Source organism: Haliaeetus albicilla, chromosome 24 (genome assembly GCF_947461875.1).
Source record: "Haliaeetus albicilla chromosome 24, bHalAlb1.1, whole genome shotgun sequence".
Taxonomy (NCBI): domain Eukaryota; kingdom Metazoa; phylum Chordata; class Aves; order Accipitriformes; family Accipitridae; genus Haliaeetus; species Haliaeetus albicilla.
Window position 1 is genome coordinate 14,628,119 of NC_091506.1, and position 20,036 is coordinate 14,648,154.

The 20,036-nt window shown below is 41.3% G+C and overlaps 2 protein-coding genes across 2 annotated transcripts in view; one reads left to right on the forward strand and one right to left on the reverse strand.

Moving 5' to 3' along the window:
* Window positions 1-281: 281 nt before the first annotated feature.
* PDE12 (phosphodiesterase 12) lies at window positions 282-5,144 on the reverse strand. The gene is made up of 3 exons (XM_009924744.2): window positions 3,830-5,144; window positions 2,661-2,739; window positions 282-1,925 (listed from the first exon to the last, which is right to left on the reverse strand). Exons 1-3 carry the CDS (start codon window positions 5,105-5,107, stop codon window positions 1,483-1,485), a joined length of 1,800 nt encoding a protein of 599 aa, XP_009923046.2. The 5' UTR covers window positions 5,108-5,144; the 3' UTR covers window positions 282-1,482.
* A 3,816-nt stretch (window positions 5,145-8,960) lies between these two features.
* The window catches only part of DNAH12 (dynein axonemal heavy chain 12), a 72,794-nt gene continuing 61,718 nt past the window's right edge, over window positions 8,961-20,036 (forward strand). The window contains exons 1-11 of the mRNA XM_069812269.1: window positions 8,961-9,124; window positions 11,332-11,422; window positions 11,708-11,734; window positions 12,685-12,874; window positions 14,762-14,837; window positions 15,699-15,857; window positions 16,560-16,755; window positions 17,943-18,131; window positions 19,214-19,364; window positions 19,474-19,565; window positions 19,831-20,009. Coding sequence (XP_069668370.1) covers window positions 8,961-9,124; window positions 11,332-11,422; window positions 11,708-11,734; window positions 12,685-12,874; window positions 14,762-14,837; window positions 15,699-15,857; window positions 16,560-16,755; window positions 17,943-18,131; window positions 19,214-19,364; window positions 19,474-19,565; window positions 19,831-20,009 — 1,514 coding nt within the window. The remainder of the gene's footprint in view (window positions 9,125-11,331; window positions 11,423-11,707; window positions 11,735-12,684; window positions 12,875-14,761; window positions 14,838-15,698; window positions 15,858-16,559; window positions 16,756-17,942; window positions 18,132-19,213; window positions 19,365-19,473; window positions 19,566-19,830; window positions 20,010-20,036) is intronic.

Genomic DNA, 20,036 nt, shown 5'->3' on the forward strand with positions numbered 1-20,036 from the left:
AGTGTAAAGAGCATGCTTACAAGCTTTTGCAAAGCACTACCCTTCACAGTATAGCAGGTACTATGGCAAGAGACAGGACTGATGACCCTCAGCAATATGCTACTTGAAAGTGGCTATTTAGTAGTATATGAACAGCTACAACCTGCAGTCCACTAGAATGCAGTGGAGGTGAGTAGTTGTGCAAGTACAGGGTACACACCTTTTATCAAACTGGGCAGACTTGTTTTGCCATGAAAGACACCAGTAACTAGAAAAAAAAAAATCAATTGACAACAGTGACAGACAATTGAAAAGGGAACTTTATTAGGTGAAAGAGGGAGATCTAGTGAAATGGTTTTCAAATGCTGTTTCATATGGACTAATGATGCATGGAAAAAACATTGTTAAATGATTCAAACCCCTCCAACACATTCAATGAAGGTACAGATAAAACACATTTCCCCACATCCAAATTATCTCCTACAAAATAGGTAAGACTAGACTATTTCTAGAAGGAAAAAATGCAGGTAAAAACACTATTCAGAATTCAGGTCATCTTTGTATGCAGTAGAGGAACAAAATAGAACAATTGTGATAAAGGTTTGCAAGTCACTTGTGTTTCTTTTTAAAGATTTAGGCACAGATAGCTAATGCACCACATCATTAACTATTCTGTATCTCCTCCTACCTGGAAACATATTATATTGTTAAAAAGCTCCCTCCCATCCAGAGTTGGCTCTCAAACTTTAGTATTTCTTTTATCGCCAATGACTATAAACAACAGAAGGATGGTCAAAGTAGATGCTACCTATGTATGTATCCAATTTTACCAGGTGCTAGTTACCCTCATTACCCATATTAAGTGGGCAAGCAAAACGCTTCCAAATCAATTATAACCTTGAATTTAACATTGTTGACAGAAAGTCTGTTCACTGATAATTAAAGAACGTATTTTCAGAAGGTAGTAGGTACAAGTACATTGTTCATGCCACTTACTAAAAAACTGGGACGCAGTAATGGTAAGAGAACAAGACAATTTCTGAAGTTTTTTTAAAAAAATTGTCTTGTTATAACAGTAATTACAATGAGGTTGAATCAACTAAATCCATTTGTTTTCAGGTTCTGCGTTTGGTTCTGAATTAAGCAGGGTTCAGTTTGTACACTGTCTTATAAATCAGATTAAATTCATGTATCTTTTTTACCAAAATAATTCTTAGTCCTTTAAAAATACCAATAAAAAGGTATATGATAATCCAATTTTCAAAACCCCCTGTCTTAAATATATTTTTCCTATTAGCATATAAAAAGGGAAGGGAAATGTTGTCATGCAAATACTCTGAATCCTGTGATAATATTCAGTAGAACCATTAAACACATGAACCTCACAGTAACCATTCTGCCCTTCCTTTTAGTAGCATACAAGCCAGGGTGTAACCTCAGTTCCCTAGCAGTGAATTAAGTTTCTTGTTTGAAAACCCCCAAAAGCACCATGCAAGAGCTGATCTATTTCCACTTTAAGTCACATATTAGTGCTATATGATCAGAAGGATGTGAAACACTTGGCAAAGCCTGATGGGTTGTTACTTCTTCATGACTTGGCAAAGGAATGACCTGTTCAACCTCTAGAGCATTTCTGTCAATGAAAATGTAGTCCAGACATCCGTGAAACCCACCAACATAGTTTGTATAAGCAGGTTCTCCGCAAGCACTTAGCAGTTTGAAAGGATGGCTTAGAGGCATACTGCACCTTTCTTCTTCACCATTTGAGACCCAGTCTTCATGATCTTCAGCAATGCCACCGCTGTTAATAAAACTGTAGGTTCCAGACGATGGTGTACTATTAAAATCTCCACAGAATATGATTGGTATGCTAGGATACAAGTCACATGCTACGTGCTTGATGTGAGACAAGGCTACGGCGATTTGGATGAGACGGATGTTCCCACCTAAAAACGCAAAAATGTATGATTTTAAATACTTCACAGTAGCATTGGAGGAATTTTCCAAGTTGCTCATTTAAGCATATATCATGTATAGTGCTGAAACAGCAATCTCATTTTAAATCTTCTGTGCACTACGTTTTAGAACAGTTTTCATAAAGAAGCCTTTGAAGTTTGTGACTATGAAAGTTTTGGAGAGGCAGACAATGTTTTAAACTCGCACATGCAAGAACTCTGAACCTTCAACACCCGTATTACAGCAGCTTCCCATTCCATGGCAACCATCCTAATAATGTTCCTGAAAGGCACAGAATCAAAAGAAAACTAATTTAAAAGAGGAGAATTTCTTCTAAAAGCTTCTGTAGCCCGATCTGGTTGCCCTGCTGGCAGTACCCCAATATAGCTCCTTCAGGTACAACAGGATTGGGAAGCCACGAGCACACACAAAGCTCGCTCTATTTTATGGTCTACTCTTTGGGTGAATTGTGTGTAACATGACTTGCCTTGCTTTCAGCTGTATTCTACTGACTCCCAGGCAGACTAGAACAATCTTACTCTAACGAAAATAAAGAAATAGCAGCCAAGCTTGCTTCATCTACATAAGGAGCAAGGCAGGAAACCCTCAGTTTCAGAAGAAAAGGTCATAGCTGCAAAAGAATAGGGGGAAATCTATTCTCCCTAGGAAAGACAAAAACCTTTACAAACCCCATTACCCTACATCCAGGAACATGACAAAATTACCTTTTGGGTGCCAGTATAGGTGGGTATTAGCTACACAAATCTTCCTGGAAGGATCAGTTGTAGACTGAAGAACTGAAACCTTCAAGAAAAAAAAGCAAACTTTGTTAAGCCTTAAATAGAGAGGTTATGTATTTTATAAAACACAATGGTTAGCTTATATCTGTATGGCAATCCAGTTCAAAGAATCTGGTGCTTATAACTAATAAGCAGTATAGCTCCTAAGCTGAGTCTCTTTATCTTCTATATAGGTCTGCATGTCAGCTAATATATTACCACTACATGCAGGTATTTAACAAATGTTCTTTTGTCCATTAAGTGTCTGGTTCAGCTGTATTTTTCCCCTTCAATCCATTCCATATTTTCCCCTAAGATGTTGCTAATGCTGTACCATTCTTAGCTACTTGTATTTTCTATTCTCCCACCTCTGCAACAGAATTGGAGCTGTATCCCTGGTTTTAGCAAGCAAACTGTAGCATTGCATAGTTGTTAAATTGAACGTAAGTTTAGAGGTGATTTCGGTTACCAAGGAAGGCTTGTTAGTCCTACTCAGTCCACGAGTAGGAAACTTCTACCAGTGAGCGTTTCTGAAATTCCTGACACGGACCTCCATCTTCCACATTCGTACTTACACAGTAGCTCTGCTGGAAGACCCCCTGGCACCAACAAGCTCACAAACCTGTCCAACCTTATTTCTCTCCCTACTGTCACTTTCTAAAGTGGCATTATTAAAGCAAGCTAAATTAAGTTAATCTCATTTAGAACTGATTTACAAGATGTGAGTTTTATGAAATACGTATTCTGACATACGGGAGCGAGTAGCAAAAAACTCAGCAGCCAATACTACCAACCAGGAATCGATACCTGGCCCAGAAGTTCAACAGCTGTCTTCATCTTAAGAGGAAGAAAATAATTTTGCCTTTTTTTTTTTCCCAAATGTTGGTAATTCCATATATCCAGTTCAGCAAAGTCTCAATGTTTTGTTCTTGTTCCTGAGTTGCTCTTCTGCCCTGCTCGTTACCCTAACTAACGTGTTCTATCTCCCAGACTGTTCATCCCTCCCCCCCTCCTCCTGCGGTCCGACGCTCAACAAACCCAGCTTGGCTGCGCCTGCCTGCAGACGGTGGGAGGAGGAGAGGGGCAAGAGGAAGCACGCATGTAAAAGCTGGTACCTGCAGCACAGACGACCTCTGCAGCACCTTCTCCTGCACCAAGGGGTACTTGGCCAGCTTATCGCACAACTCCCTGTGCAGCGAGTCCGAGCGCAGGGCTTCGCCGAAAGCTACGTCGTGCTGGCTGAGGAGGCCGAACTTGTCCCTGCGGTAGAAAGTGGCCAGGCCTTCGTGCTGCTTCTCCTTGATCCTGAAGAGCCCTTCGAGCCCAAAAGCGTCCAGGGCTGGAGCCAAGCTGTCCGCGAAGACGGCCTTATCCACTTCTTGCAAGCAGATGAGGTCGGCGCTGTAGCCCGCCAGCTCCTTCTTGAGGAGGTTCTGCCGGTAGTCGAGCTCCAGGGCGTACGGGGCGCAGTAGGGGTAGAGCACGGTGCGGGAGAACTCCGTCTGGGCGTAGGCGTCGGCCAGGATGTTGTAGGAGACGGCGCGCAGGGAGCCCTCCCCGCAGACCTTCTTGGTGTAGAGGTGCCGGGAGTCGAAGGTGCAGGCGCCGGGCCCGGCCTCCACGGGGCCGCTGCTCTCCACCTCGCGGGGCGCCCCGTAGCGCTGCGCTCCGTCCCCGGGCGTGCACCGCAGCTTCAGCCGCAGCCCCACCAGCGCGTTGGAGGGCGTGAAGACGCGCTCGGCCGCCGCCTCCACCCAGGCCGGGCCGCCGTCGCCCGCCGCCGCCGCCTCCTCCCCGCCGGCCGCGGGCCGCCGCTCGCGGTACCAGCGGAAGAGGCAGTGCTGCGGCGCGGCGAACTCGGCGCTCACCTTGGGGCAGACGGGGAAGCCGGCCAGCAGCGAGCGCGGCAGCTGGAGCTCGGTGAGCGCCGGCGGGTTGCGCTCCACGCGGTACCGCGCCTCGCCGATCTGCAGCACGGCGCCGTCCTGCCAGGCCGCCGCGTTCGGCACCTCCTCGGCCACCGCCTCCCCGTCGCGGGAGAAGAGCCGCACGGCCGGCGCCGCCGCCGCCGCCGCCGCAGCCTCCCCCGCCGGGCCGCCCTCCGCCCGCGCCTTCTTGCTCTTCTTCGCCGCCTTGGCGTGGCCCTTGGCGGCGTTGGTGGCGATGCGGGCCAGCGCCCGGCCCAGCGGCTCCGCCTGGTCCCGCTGCATGTGCCTGGCGCTGCCGTCGGGGAGCACGAACCGCAGGCTCAGCTTGGGCTCGGACGGCACGCACCGCACCACGGCCCGCTCCATGGCGCCGCGGCCGGCGGGCGGCCGGCCTCCTCCGCCGCCGGGGAAGGCGGCGGGCGAGCCGAGCAGCCTCCCGAGGGCGGAGCGCAGCCGGCGCCACATGGAGCCGGCGCCGCGGCTCGCCCGCTTCCGAGAGGCGCGCCCGGAAACGACCTCAGCGGGGCCGGGCGGGGCCGCGCTCCCAGCCGCTGCCGCCAGCGGGGCGGGGCGGGGCCGCGCTCCCAACCGCCGCCGCTGCCGCCAGCGGGGCGGGGCGGGGCCGCGCTCCCAACCGCTGCCGCCAGCGGGGCGGGGCGGGGCCGCGCCGCGCTCCCAACCGCCGCCGCTGCCGCCGCCGCCGCCGCCGCCGCTCGCGCCCGGAGGAGGGGCGGCGCGCGAGGGCGCCCTGCGTCGCTTTGGGCGGCGGGCGGGAGCGTTAGCGCCTCGCCGTGACTGAGAGGGCGGCCCCGCGGCGGCTCTCCTCTCCGCCGGCCGCTCGTTCTTGGCCTCTCTCTCGGCGGTTAGCGCGCCCGTGCGGGGAGAGTGAGACCGCCTGGAGGAACAGCGCCTTTTGTTCTCTCAGCCGCGAAATTCCGTCTCCGGCGGAAAGCTTTCCCGGCCGCCGGGCAAACGGCTTGTCCGAAAAGGGAGTTCGTTTCCCACACAAGGCGCAGATGGGCGTAGACTGCGCGCGGATAAAGCTCTTTGATACTGAGGGTTCGGGTTCGTTTACTGTTTGTGAGAAAACATTTCATGTCTGGGTTGAAACTTGAAACGGAGTAGTCCTGGGCTGTGAAAACGTGTTAGGAAGGTGCCCAGGGCTTTTGAAAACGGATCTAAAATTCTCCCCAGCTGCTCTTGTGGGTTCTGCCCACACAGATTAAAAAATCAGGATTTTAAAGGCTCTGTCAAATGCGGCCAAGTGGGTAGTAAATCTCTGGAATTTCTTAAAATTTCCATTTACAGTTCTATAAAACATAGAAGCTTAGCAACAGCTATCTGGTTCGTGAGGGTATTGTCATTTCTCAAGCATTCTTGCTGTGATCTGGAACAAGAAGGTTTTTATCTGCTTTGTGCAGGCAGAGCGCTGGAGCGAAGAGACTTACTGACTTGCTTAGGCTGTGTTAGTGGGAGACTAAGAAATTTAAGGTAAGATTTTTCCAAGTATCTGCTGCTTTTTTTTTTTTTTGATCACAAGAGTATATTAGTAGCCTGGTATCGTACAAAGCGCAAGAATCACCCTTTCTGTGAATAAACAGGCGCTGAATGAGCATTCTGTTTTGGGCAGGTGAACCTTGTTAACGGTAGGGATCTAGGCAGGCACAGCTCCCTTCCCAGGGCAGCGTGCTGCTTCGTCTTCGAGGGAAGAAGCCTGCTCTGAAAGCGGGAGGGACGCGGTTAAAGGTCTGGCCGCGAAGTCAAGGGCTTTGCACTAAAGCCGTCGGGGAGCTGAGAAGGGCCGTGGTCGCTGCCCGCAGGTGCGAAGGGCGCTGCGGGGGGAGGTTGGTGGTGCGGGCGCTGATTTCCTCGGCGGAGGCGGGCTGGCAACCGCGGGCTGGCAACCGCGGGCTGTCTCTGAAATGGCGTCAGGGAAGGCGGCCGGCGTCGGGGCTGGGGCTGGGCAAGCGTGTCCCGCCAGAGCCCCCGAGGTAGACCCGCTCCCCCGAGTCCAGAGACGCGCACGGCGCCGGGCCCCGCCTCGCCCCTTTCGCTGACAGCCGCCGCGCCGCCCGCCCTCGGCTGCCCGGCAACCGCCTCGTTGTCCTGAGCCGTCTCCGCGCCGCCGTCCTGCCCGGCGGCCCCCGGCCCCGGGACCGCGGCCCCGGGAGAGGTGAGGGCAGCGTGGGCGGCGGGGCGGCCCTCCGTGGGGCTGGGGCGGTCGCGGGGGTTGATGCTGCTCTTCCCCCCGCCACACACCGGCAGGGCTGCGGTCCCCGGGCCTTGCTGGGCTGAGGGAGCCGGGAAGGCGTGATACTGGCTCGGCTCTCTTTATCCGAGCTGTATTTCTCTTGATGCCTCCAGCACCACCCGTTTTAATTCATTTCTAGGACGTTCGGCTTGTTTAGGAGGTAGCTTTGGCTTTCTGCTCCCCTGTGAGAACCTGTTGAAATGCAGGTGTGAGTTTGTGCCTCGTGTTTCCAGGGGAACCCTGGCGTCCATCTTCTGGGATAGCCGTACTCAGCCACGAGCAGGACTTAAGCCGCTATAAAAGGACAGTCTTTTAGTGAGCCTGAGCCCAGTCACACAACAGGGTTTTTTCTTTATTTCCCCTCTTTTTTTTTTTTTTTCATTTTTCTGTCTTTATACCAGTTGATTATCAAACTTTTGTTGCCAAGTATCTTTAACCACGGTTACCTAATCATCTGCTCCACATCTTCATCCTGCCCCCAGACTAGGATTATTATTTCAAACCCATAACTGTCGCCACTTTCATGTTGCAGAGCCCAGCTACCCACAACTGTGGTCATAACCAAAACTACCATCTGCTTAGCTTGAATCCCATATCTACCCCCCACCAAATTACAAGCCTTCTTTTCATTGGGAATCTGCATCCACAAGCCAGGGTTTAGCCACATCCCCTCAGCCACATTAACATCTTGCTTGCCTCTTCGTTTCAATAATCTCAGTTTAGTCCTTGCTCAGTTTAGCCTTGCTTCTGACGATGAGCACCTTGGCATACTGTAAGTGAATATTATCTAGAGAGCTCGGAGTTGGTGCAGTTTAAAAGAGTCAAGTACTGTCAAGCACCTGCTTGGTATTTACAGAGGCACTTGTTCTGGTAGCTCAGATGATAAACATTTCCAGACAGGCAGTTGAAATGACATTGTGCCCTGCTCTGCCTCAGGTAAATACATAAAGCACTATCACTAGGGCCTATTGATGGAATACATGTTTATATGCAAGATAGGGTTCTTAAGCAGCCGAAGTTCACCACAAGACATTAAGCACCAAAAAATTATTTCTGAAGTCTCCAATTTTACACTGCTTTTTACAAGATGATCATGCAGTTTCTTAACCTTTCCATGTATGGAACAGAACTTTTAATGTCTACTTTGCACATAAAAGATAAGCCTAATTCTTTTTTCCCTTGAGAAACATGAAAAGAAGACTAGGGTGCTGTTTTTACATAAATGCTCTCTTGATAATTTCCTGCACTTTGTCTCTCTCTAACAGTGACACAGTGTCTAATGAGTAACTTTCTCATAATTTTGCTCCCATTTGTTTGACACTGTGGTGAAGCTATAAGTCTATGTTGATGTCATTATGATTTTGTTTCTTTTCCTTTAAAGACTGCCTCTCACTTCAGTAGAATTCTAGGATCTTGTATTCGAAAATTTGCTGCAGCTTTATCTTCACAGTAATACCAAACATCCAGGATGCTTTCGGGCATTTTTTTTTTTCCTCAGAACTTTAGAGGCCATTGTTGTCTGAATTTGTTCCACGTTATCTAGTATGGGTGGACTTAATGAGGCAGTAACTTTTTTTTTAGTGACCAAACAAGAAAGGAGTAGTTAGTCACCTACTGAAGCCACAGGAACAGCAACGCTGTCTCAGGCCCCATCAGAACAGGAAATATGCCTAGAACAGGGCCAGTCAGGCGCAGCCTGCTGGGGGGTTTAAGAGGCTGCTTTTCTGGTGTCTTCTGTGCTGTGTACAGCTGGTAGATAAGCACTTAAAGAGATTTGTAATAAAACTTGACTTTTATGCAATGTGCTCATCTTGAGTTAATAGAACTGTACCATCATTTTTTACTATTGCAGACTTTGTACACGCTTTACGTTGAACTTTACCATTTTAACACATACAGTATTTTTCTGTTTTCTGAAAGCTAAACTTTCATACCTAGATTGCGGAAATCCCCGAGACTTCCTCATTTTATATCTTCTGTACATTCAACTTAATACATGCATCTGTTAAACTGCTTTCTCTACAGGATTAATTGTATTCTGGAATCTTGGCTTTGTTATGGTTTTAGATGTCGCACTCAGATGGAGCACCTTCCAATAAAAAGACTTTGAGAACTTCGTTTCTTCCCACTGTTTTACCTTTGTCAGTCACATCTGATATGTCACCATTACAGAATAAACTACTGACATACCGAAGACGCAACGAACAGCAAAAGATGCTTAATCAGTTACTGTGAGTTTCATGTCATTCAAGAAATGTTGAAGTTCAAATGAAAGAAACATTGCACATTTGACATCTGAGAAATAATAATGGTGTTTGTTAATTTTAGAGGTTTTTGATGTCACTATTGCAGTGCTGAATACTTTCAATCTGAAATCATTAATAATAGAACATTTGATAGAATCTCTGATGTTTTTTCTTTTATAGCACCTAAAAATCTGCTTGAGGTATGTTTGTTGGGGTGAGTTGTGAGGAGAAAGTGACCTTCACGTTTTGAATGTTGTTTATGATAGACTGAAAAACAATCCTTTCTCTTTATGAAAGCCTTTTTCAAAGAGAATCAAAGTCTGGATTACTTGCTTGATTTTGTATGAATGATCGAAACGTGGGTCTACTTCTACCAGGCTTCTCTGTCACCATCTTAATGCATTTGCTGCTGAGCTTAGTGATCTGTGTTGCTGCCAGAGGAGCACAGCTGCCAAGATGATGGGTAAATTCACATAAAATTGTCTTTCAAGATTTTAATTTGCAAAGGAGGAAAGACAATAGGAAGGGGCTGCTATCATGTAATTGTTGTAGGTCTAATAGAAAATTAAGTTCTTTTTTAAAAGTTTATTATTTTGATAGAAATTTTTTCCTGAAATACCTACATTATTTTCAGGAATTTACTGAAGAATCTCTAGACATGTTGATTATCTTAGCCCACATAATCCTTTCGTATTTATGCCAAGGTTGCATTGTTTATAGTAGTATTATGAAATATATAGCAACTTGCATTTTCATGTAAAAGATTAAAAAGATAAGGAAATCTAGTGGTATTTGAAAGGATTAAAAAGCACAGAAAGAAATTGTTTGGCCCTTCAGAAGAAGAAATGGAAATTAAAGACCTACATACAGTCCTAATTTAACCCATTTTAGATACTGTCACTGATGTAAATAATTTTATTTTTGTTGGTGTGGGTTTTTAGTGATTCCGTTTGCTGCGACTAGATTTGGTGATGGTAACCAGTTATTTAACTAATTCCTATGCAATTGATGTTCTACTTCAGTGGCTAAATTTTTAAGTGGCCAAGTATTACAGGTTTTTTTTTCTCGAAAGATACCTGTATGTGTCCCAAATTGTTGGCTTCATTGGAGGTTGGCAGTGGTGTAAAACTAAGTTGAAAGATCAAAGTCTGAGAAGAATTGATCACAGGAGCAAATCTGATTTGTGCCAAAGATAAGTGAGGGGGGTGTTGCGTTTTCTTTTTCTCTTCTCTTCTCTCCTTGTCCTCTGTCCTTGTGCTCTCTCCTCTCTTTTATAGTTATAGAAAGCAGTTAATCTATATAGAAGTTAAAAGCAGAGAAGGATGTTTCTTTTAACAATTTAAATGCTGTTATAGTACAAATCTAACAAACAAGAAGACTTTTAATTTTAGCTCTTGGAAAGTAAATCCTGACTTTTCAATGATACCTCCAGTGGCACAGTGCAGTTTTTAGAATGCAGGTGTTCAGTATGCTGAAAATGTGAACTATGTTGTAGTGATAACTTCTGTGCAGTAAGGTGACTGCTGACCAGCCACCTCACAAACAGTGAATATTCTGCTGGAACATTGATTCAGTGACATTTTTGTACGAAGTGAACTGAAGTAATGATTTGAGTGTATACTTGAAATTGGCAGTCTAACTTACACTTGGGAGTTTTTAGCTGAGTTATATTGAGATAAGGCTGAAATACTCTTTGCAAGATAGGTACAGAGTGCATCCCAAAAGGGTGGACTGAAATGTCTTAGTGCGTAAGGTCAGCAGGAGATGCCGACATTAACAGTTCAAAGTTTTCTGATAGTTATTTAGCAACTTATAACCACGGGCAGTAAAAAGGAGCTGGTGTTAAAATAAACATCTTTAGGAATTTTGTTCTGCACTTTTTTTTTTGTTTTCATAATACAGTTGGACAAGAACTGTTGCAGTTGTTTGAGGTGAAGTAAGGTATAATCCTAACAGGAGCACTGGGCAATTGGATGAGGTGAATCAAGGCATGTATACATTGCGATTGTGGTCAAGACAAATGTGGCTCTTTACATAAGAGAAGACAGAGTATGCAAAGGCAGCCTTAGCTTTTAGTGATCAAAGAGTTGGTAAACATGACAAAACAGGTTGCATCAATTAAAATGATAGCGTTATTTTTAATATATTATTTGTAGTTTTTCTGCACTTCTGACTTGTATGTTTTACTTTAGAATTGATAGAGCTTTAAAAGTTTGTCGTGTATCAATGGAAGAAAAATATCACAGAGATCCTGTACCTACTATCCCGGAACTGCCTTCCACTGTGAGAAAGTATTTCTTTAATATTTTAACTGTTGCCTGTTTTGTTCTTTGTTATTGGGGCATTTATGCCTCTTATTTCTTAGTATTTACTTAAAGATACTTATCTCAATCCTTAGTAATTCATAGATGTATTTGTATGCTGAAGTAGTCCCATTGAAATTGATTCCTGCATATCTACAGAATAAAGTCTTTATTTAGGAATAATATTTGTTAAATTTTATATTTCTGATTTTTTTTTGTTTATACATTCATAATACATTATGATTTTCTGTTCCTTTTTATACAGATGAACAGTGAGCAAAAGCAACGAAGAGTGAGTTAAATTCTTTCTTCTGCTTTTTTAGAGTAGAAGAGTGAATGGTCTCTATTCAGTGGGGTTGAGTATGTTATGTGGAATTGATGGTGGTTAAACAGGAAAAGCTTTTTCAGTAGTCTTGTTGGGGAAAAATGGAATAGGAAGCAAAATAGGAATCTTTTCTTGTGGTCCAATAGAAGGAAAGTATTTTTCTGTCATAGAAAGTATGTCCATCAGTAATTTCAGTTTTGATCTAAACCTTAGCTAAAGATCATTACTTAGAAAAAATTATAATAGGCTTTAGGATTTTTTCAGTTGAGGTCATAGATCATACTTTAGCCTGTACAAAAAGTAGTCTTTGACATTGATCACCTGATTTGAGGAACATGTACAAATCCTGGAATTTGTGTATAGCTTTTAAAATAAGACTTTATCTCTGAGAGCCACTTTAAACTCAAATTAGCATTGAAATATTAAGTAACTTAAGGGAATATCTGTTTTTCCTAGCCAATGTTAGGTAAACTCATTCTGAAGACTATAGCAATTCAGATCCTTTTTTGTTTTATAGCAAAGCCATCACTCAAAAGCATAAATACTTATTTCTTTGCCCCCCCCCACCCCCCGCCCCCCATTTGTGCATTCTTTTTGCCAGATAAATGTTTGTCCAAAGAACAATAACAGGAACCTTGAACTGTTTTATCATCATTCGTAAACTTCAGCAGAGAACCAAGGAAAATGCTGTACTAAAAAGTACAGTATTTTGTATTTAAGCATTGAGATAAGGAGACCATTTTACCCACCATAGAGTAGCTTTTAGTGTAGTTGTCAGTAAACGCTAAAAAGATTAGATTATGTTGCCTGTCCTTAAGCATAAGAAATGGTGAATAAAAAGAGACTTCATTGTCAAGCCTAATGCAAAAATACTTACATAGCCAATTATTAGACCTCTGACGATATTGTCCTTTCAGACAAACTATCTCTTTATGAAGAAGTGCGTGCAAAGTAATCCGGTGGTTCCCATTCAGCAGCAGTGGCTAATGTCCGTGCTCGCATTGGTGCCACAGTCGCTTATGGAAGGCAAAGATAGACAGCTGCTAGCTGAGAAGCTTTTAGGGGAGATAATAAGGGATTATGAAATGAGCATGAGAAGATGCGTGGGTAAGTACCAGAAACTACACAGTAGTAATATTAGTATATTAATGTGTATATATATGTTATAAGCTGCTCCATGTTCTCCCACTGAAAATATTTTTTTCTAGATTGTTCTTTCAGCCAGGCATGATCTTTGTAATTAACCACTGATTTATCTTTTTCTGCCTCATCAAATGTGCATTTGCCATAATGTTTAAGGCAAAACTTGCTGACTTTATTTGGACTAGTAAAAAGTTAACCAGCCAAAGGTATAGTTCAAGCAAAAACAAAGGCAACTGTAGACTTCATGAGAAAAAGGTTGATTGCTGATGACCTTATTTCATCAAGTTTTTAACCTGTTTAGTTAATTTGATCCAAGAATATATTGCTGTTTTCTACTAAAGAAGGTAGAAACTTTTTATGTACTAGTCATTCTTTTTTTTTTGCCTCTTCAGGAACAGCAGCTTTTTTTAAGCTGTTCATCCACAAGCACATCCATAAGTTTTCTGATGCTGCCTTCTATGCATGAGGAAGCTTGCAATAAAAATCTGCAAGGATAATTAGCAGTTTTCGGATATCACTCATACAACTTACTTTGATTTTTAAACCTTTTTTAAGAGAGTCATGAACTGGAATTTTGTTCCTGTGAAGTCATGTATTACTATCTTTTTTATTTACATTTATAGTATTTGAAATCTGAAATTGAGCCAAGTTATATCAATATTTTGGTGGATGGCTGATCTTTTTAAAAATGCAGATTAAAAAAATACACAATTTAACATGGGACTAACTTCTTCATAATGTCATCAGCGGGATAATTATGGTATCCCACTATAATTATGGCAATTTTGTTCAATATAAATACTTAGAATTGTAGACTATCTCAAGGAAGGGACTGTCGTGGTTTAATCCCAGCCGGCAGCTAAGCACCATGCAGCCACTTGCTCACTTCCCCCCTGCAGTGGGATGGGGAGAGAGCATCGGGGGGAAAAAACAGGTAAAACTCATGGGTTGAGATAAAGACAGTTTAATAGGACAGAAAAGGAAGGGAAAATAATAATAATAGAATATACAAAACAAGTTATGCACAATACAACTGCTTACCACCTGCTGACTGATGCCCAGCCAATCCCTGAGCCACAGTGCCCCCCAGCCAACTCCTCCCAGTTTATATACTGGGCATGACGTAATATGGTATGGAATATGCCTTTGGCTTGTTTGGGTCAGCTGCCCTTGTTATGTCCCCTCACAGTTTCTTATGCACCCCCAGCCTCCATTGGCAGGGCAGTATGAAAAGCTGAAAAGCCCTTGACTTGTTGCTAAGCAGTGTTTATACTAACTAAAACATCAGTGTGTTATCAATACTATCCTCATCCTAAATCCAAAACACAACACTATACCAGCTACTAAGAAGAAAATTGACTTTATTCTAGCCAAAACCAGGACAGGGACCTATAAGGATCATCAAGTCCAACTCCCTGCTCCTTGCAGGACTACCTAAAACTAAACCATATGACTAAGACCATCGTCCAGATGCTCCTAGAACTCTGACAGGCTTGGTGCTGTGACCACTTCCCTGGGGAGCCTGTTCCAGTGACCAACTATCCTCTCAATGAAGAAACTACTTAACAAAGTATTTAATTATTTAAACACTAGTCTATCTGAAAACCTTCAGGAGCAGGGGACAGAACTGGAATTAAGCCACCTGAATCTGTATATATATTTAGCAGAAGCTGTGATTTTGAGTTACCTTTGAGAGAATGTGTTTTGAAGACTTGGATGATAGTTACCTTTCTATCCTAATATGTGCTTGATTCAACCTGGAGAAAGACTGAGGAAGTACAGTGCCTATTGAATATGGCTTAATTTTCTTCTAATGTTCTTTTTTTTTTTTTTTTTTTTTTTTTAACCTAGTGCGAAATGTTCTTATTAAGCCAGATGTAAAAGGACTTGAAGATGAAGAGGAGGCACCTTTGCCTTTATCACCTCTGTGAGTGGATTAAGTTAACAAAAAACCCACTGGCAAAACAAACTTGCTTGCATGAGTGAAATTCTCATTGAGCTGCATGAACAGAGTTACGGCACAATATTAGTTCTGGAGTCCCTTAATGAGACTTTTTTTTTTCTCTCTATAGAGGATTTTACATTTGAACATCTTGTATTTGAATGCTTTACAAAGTTTTAGCACTGACAGTGTTCTATTACTGTTTTTACAGTTACATAGAATAGCACTAATGACTGCAAATGAGACTTCTGGCTCTGAGTGCCCAGACACTAAAGTCGTATTGCAGCCACCTCTGGAATGAAGTGTATGTGTACAGGGCAGCTTACTGGCAGACAGCAGCATTGTACAGTACTTTAACATGCTAAAACTGCATCTAATGCCAAGGTTTCATAGGACTTTGGTGTTATGAGGTGAAACCTTGAGACCGAAGGAAAGGCTATTATGCTCTACTGAAATAGAAGAGGAATTCAGGTAGACGGAATATAATTATCTGAATTGCACAATTTGCTGAAGCATCAGAATGTGTACCATCTAAATACTGATGATAAACGCTTCCTGTTAGCGGTTGGTGAAGTTAGAAATTTACATTGAAAGAGCTTCAGAAAGAGCAGGTGACCTGAAAATACTCTGGAGTATAAAACATTGTTGATCAGACAGGGTATCTTTATGGATTCCACTGCATCATATTGAGGATATGTGTATGGCACTTAAATTTCATGTTAGGGAATAAGCTTTTTAACTCTACTTCTTATATGTAAGAATGTTTTACTCAAGTATTACTTGAGCTCTTAACTTTTGTTTGTTTGGTTGGTTTGGTTGGTTTTGTGTGTTGGATTTTTTTTTCAGAGGCTTGGATTTTTCTAGACCATGGCATAACAGTTTTATCCAAGCAAAAAATAAAATCCTTTCCAATTTGCATATTCTTCACCCCACAATGAAAACTCTACTGGATTTTGGTTATGCAGCATTCTCTACCTGTCTCATAGTAGATTTCTCAAGTTTCAGGTAAAGTCTGTTTTGGTGAATTATTAACCCATATAGATTTTTGAAGCTAGCAAAGACGAGTTTGTTCGATTCTGTTATTCATCATAGGTTTTTTTATGTAATAAATTTCTTCAATGTGTCATTTAATGTTCTTTGAGTAGGTTACTTTGTGTCATGACACAATTAACTTTTCTTCTCTGTTAGGTATAAGTATTTTATCAGTGCTTTAATTGCCAGTAGTATCAGCCCTTTTGATTTATGTTTTGCCTTTAATTCTGTAAAGGTTATGTTTTGCCTTTAATTCTGTAAAGGTCTCATTATTTATTTAATCTTAATGCCATGATCCCCATAGAAGTCTGGTTGAAGTAGCATTTGAAAAATTGACTTCTAGTAGTATTACTATCTGTAGGGACTTCTACGCTAACCCTAGAGATCAGATTCCTTGCTGATTTTCATCAGTTGAATTTTATTTTTAATCTTGGAACTTTTTGGTTTCATAATTTTCAATATCTTTTTCCTCATTATTTCTTCTGGTAACTGTTCTTTATTTTCTGGGGTATGGGGTATTTTTTCCTCATTTAAGTCTACAGAAGTGATGCTTAGGTTCTCACTGTGCTTTCTGCTAAAAAAGAATGGGTTTGTAATACAGTATATATTACTATTACTTTACTCCATGGGTTTTAAAATTTTGTTTATAAAGTTGTCTGTAACTTTCTTTTCTAGATTGAAAGGGCCTGTTGACTGTGAATCTTTAAAGACTGATGTCTCTCTAAGCTGTTCTAAAGCAGAAGAGAAGATACTGAACACGTGGTATCAAAGAGTTATCAGTCTCTTTAGTCAGAAGGCAGCATTGAATGGTGTAAAGTTGGATGAGGTTGACTCTTTTTATAACTGTGTGGCTATGCTTATGTCTAATCAGGTAAAAATCTTTCTTCTCCGTGATAAACTTAATGTGATATTTAGGTAATTTTAATGAGTCAGCACATTATGTGATATGGGGCCTGTTTAATTAATCATTGTTAGCTATCTGTTGCATATAATCCAGTAAAGTATTCAAAGTATTAAATGTTGTCAACTTCCCTCATTTAAAATAAATACGTGGTCTTGTCTACTTCTTTTTCTTCTAGTTTTTTAGATGCAGAAAATTTATTCATTCTACCAGCTGCAGTGTAATTAGCTTAAAGAAGGAAATATCTCAGTATTCTCAGGACCCTTCCTATCGCCAATCTTGGCACTACAGTTACGTCATATATTAGCAAAATGAACAAAACCTGGTCTCTTTCCCTTGAGAGTAAACATACTTACAGAACCAGACTGAAAGTCCAGCTCTACCAACGTGTGTGCAAGTGGCTATAGTTCTGCAAAATTTCCAAACACTTTTTTTTCCAGTGGAAAATGATACCACAGTGCTTTGCGAGTTAATTTTTTTTTTTCTCTCTGATTGTTTATATCAAGATGGAAGTTACATGAAGTGTTTCTCAGTTAATTTTTTTTGTTTTAAGGAATTTCCAATTGTTTTATTTCCTAATAATAATAAAACGAGAACATTCAAATGAAATCACTGATTTCAGACTGAGACAATTGTTTTTCAAAGTTCTTGGTTTACTGAAAATTAAAAATCCATTAACTTCCAATTAACTTAAAGCATTTAACAATATAATAGTCAGTGGGAATATGTATGTTCAGCAGTTTGAGAAGGCAATAATTTTTAGGATTAAACATTTATTTACTTAGTAGAAAAATAATAGTACAATAGTCTAATGAAATCATTGTCATATTAAAAAAAAAAAAAGTAGTCAGAGGAAAATGCATTCCATAAATTTCATTTATACTTAAAGCATGTATTAGTAATAGATTTACTTTTGTAGCAAAAATAAATGCATGGGCTTTACTGAAATGTTTGTTTACTTGTTCATTAGTTTACATCTTTTAAGGGTTGGGACTAATACCCACTGAAGTAATCAGAAAAATTCACACTACTTCAGTTATCCATGAATCAGGCCACAAGTACTAAAATGAATGGAAATCCTGGCTAACTGAATGAAGGGAAAGCAGGATGGGGCTTTCTGTTCTTTCAACTAATATGTGATATATGTTAATACCTAGCTGAAAGAATTATTGAGAAGAACAGTTGAAGCTTTCGTGAAACTTTTTGATCCTGAAGACAGAAATTGTCTACCTTTATTTAAGATGGAATTGATTCTTGATGAAAAGAAAATGGAGTTTTATCCAAGCTTCCAAGACCTAGAAGAAGCAATTCTGTTTATAGTAAGTCGTATAGGACAGACTCTCCAGGTATGCTTTTGTCTTTATTTAAATATGTAACTGCTAAGTTGTGCAGTACATGAAAATATTAGTAATTTAGGACTCTGACTACCACGGTAATGGGAAGCAGAATGAAACTTTAAGTATTTATTTTTCATGAGCATTCTGCAGGTCGCATCATGAATCTTGATGCCCAGCGGAACTCCAGGCTCTGAAACTCATTCTGTTACTCCTTATTCATAAAAAAAATGGTACATCTGCTGCTGATTGGTTTAGTCTGCTGTTTTAATCTGCAAATCTGTGTGTGTGTCTACACACTGATTGTCTGCTTGTTCATTAAATAGAATTCAAGCTGAAAACTTACCCAGGACAGAAAATTAGCTAGAAGATAACCTTTTTGTTTTCTTCTGTGGTAATTTTAGAAGACCTGAGAGTACTTTAAGTATAAGTAACCACATATTCTAATTTATTTATGTATTTATTTTTAACCTTGAAAATCAAGTAGGTTTGCAGTGTATACTTCCTGTGAACTATCATTTTGCACAGAAATATAATTAGCACCTTATTTATATGTGTGATGATTTACAATAAACTTGCATTAATAGTTAAGATCCCCAGAGAAAGACAAGGAAAATTAGAGCTGATAGTCCTTTTCTTTCTAAGAAAAAGAAAAGCCTCAGATCTCTAACAACTAATATATACAATATCTAAAGACTTCTGTCTTGGGAGCCAATCTGTGACTCCAGGGAAGACAGCCTTTCTGGCAGCTTTAGATGTATCCCTGTGGACTGAGTATGGGCCTTTAATCGTACATGATGGCACTTTCAGAGAAGTGTTTTGGATTTAGTTTTGTGTGTTTGCACATATGATAGAATTTAACTTTATATAAGATTGGATAATTATTTTTTGTCCGTTTTACGTGCTTCCTGTTAAACTTTTTGAATCCGGAAGAGTCATTCTAGGTGTGTATGAAGCACCTGGCCTTGGTCACGATTAGGGTCTCATGCTTTTCTGATACAGTGTCTTCTGCAGATTGCAACTTACTTTTAAAATATATGTATCATTGTATTGCTTTTTAAAATTCAAATAATCAGAACTTGCACTTCTATTAGAACATCCAAACGGTACGTTCTTGGCTAATGGGAGACACTACAACTCTGGACACTGAGCTTCCTAATCATGTCATAGTATGGGCCACATCTACACTGAGCAAGTCTATCAGAGACAACTTAGAAGGTCCAAAGGAATATTTTGAAAACTATGGTGAGTGATAGAAGAGTGTTTAAATAATTGTTTAAATACTTTGCCATAAGTAACTTACTGTACAGTGTATGTGTTATAATAATATTAATACAATACAATTGAATTCTAGTTGAAAGGTATGGCTGGCTTGTAGATGGAACTGCACAGGCACGGATAGAAAGATTTGAAGCAGAAGAACACAGTTTTGATGAATATACTGCTGTAAGTTTTAATTCTATGTTTTATATGTATTTTTTACTATACATACAGCAATAATAAAAAGGGAACAGAGGATAACAGGTGCTTAGCCTTTAGCTAAAAATTATGCTAACTACCTACAAATCTACAACATAAGTGTTTTCTCCCTTAAAAGACTGTGGTAAATAGAAAAAAAAACTATTTATTTTCTTCAATGTGTAGTACTTATTCATGTAGCCAAGTATTTCAATAACAGCTCTGAAGTGTAAAATCTAATGTTTTTCTGAAGTTCATAGATGAATTCTTCACCCACAAGAAAGAAATTTTGAGTTTACCAGAGGTGGCTCATTTCCCTATGATCTGTTTGAATTGTGAGGATTTAAAGCAAGGTTTGGCTAGTAAGGCAAACACCTTTGCAAAAGTGCTAATGGACAGAATAGTTGCAAATCACAGAGAGGAAAATGAAAAGTAAGTAAAATTTTCTGCTTGTGAATG

Bases quoted from the DNA above. Each gene is read 5' to 3' on its own strand.
- PDE12 (XM_009924744.2), bottom strand. From the start codon at position 5,107: ATGTGGCGCCGGCTGCGCTCCGCCCTCGGGAGGCTGCTCGGCTCGCCC. The intron at 2,740-3,829 runs GTACCAGCTTTT...TTTTTCTTGAAG, and splicing joins AGAGGTCGTCTGTGCTGCAG to GTTTCAGTTCTTCAGTCTAC. The intron at 1,926-2,660 runs GTAATTTTGTCA...TTGCGTTTTTAG, and splicing joins CCTATACTGGCACCCAAAAG to GTGGGAACATCCGTCTCATC.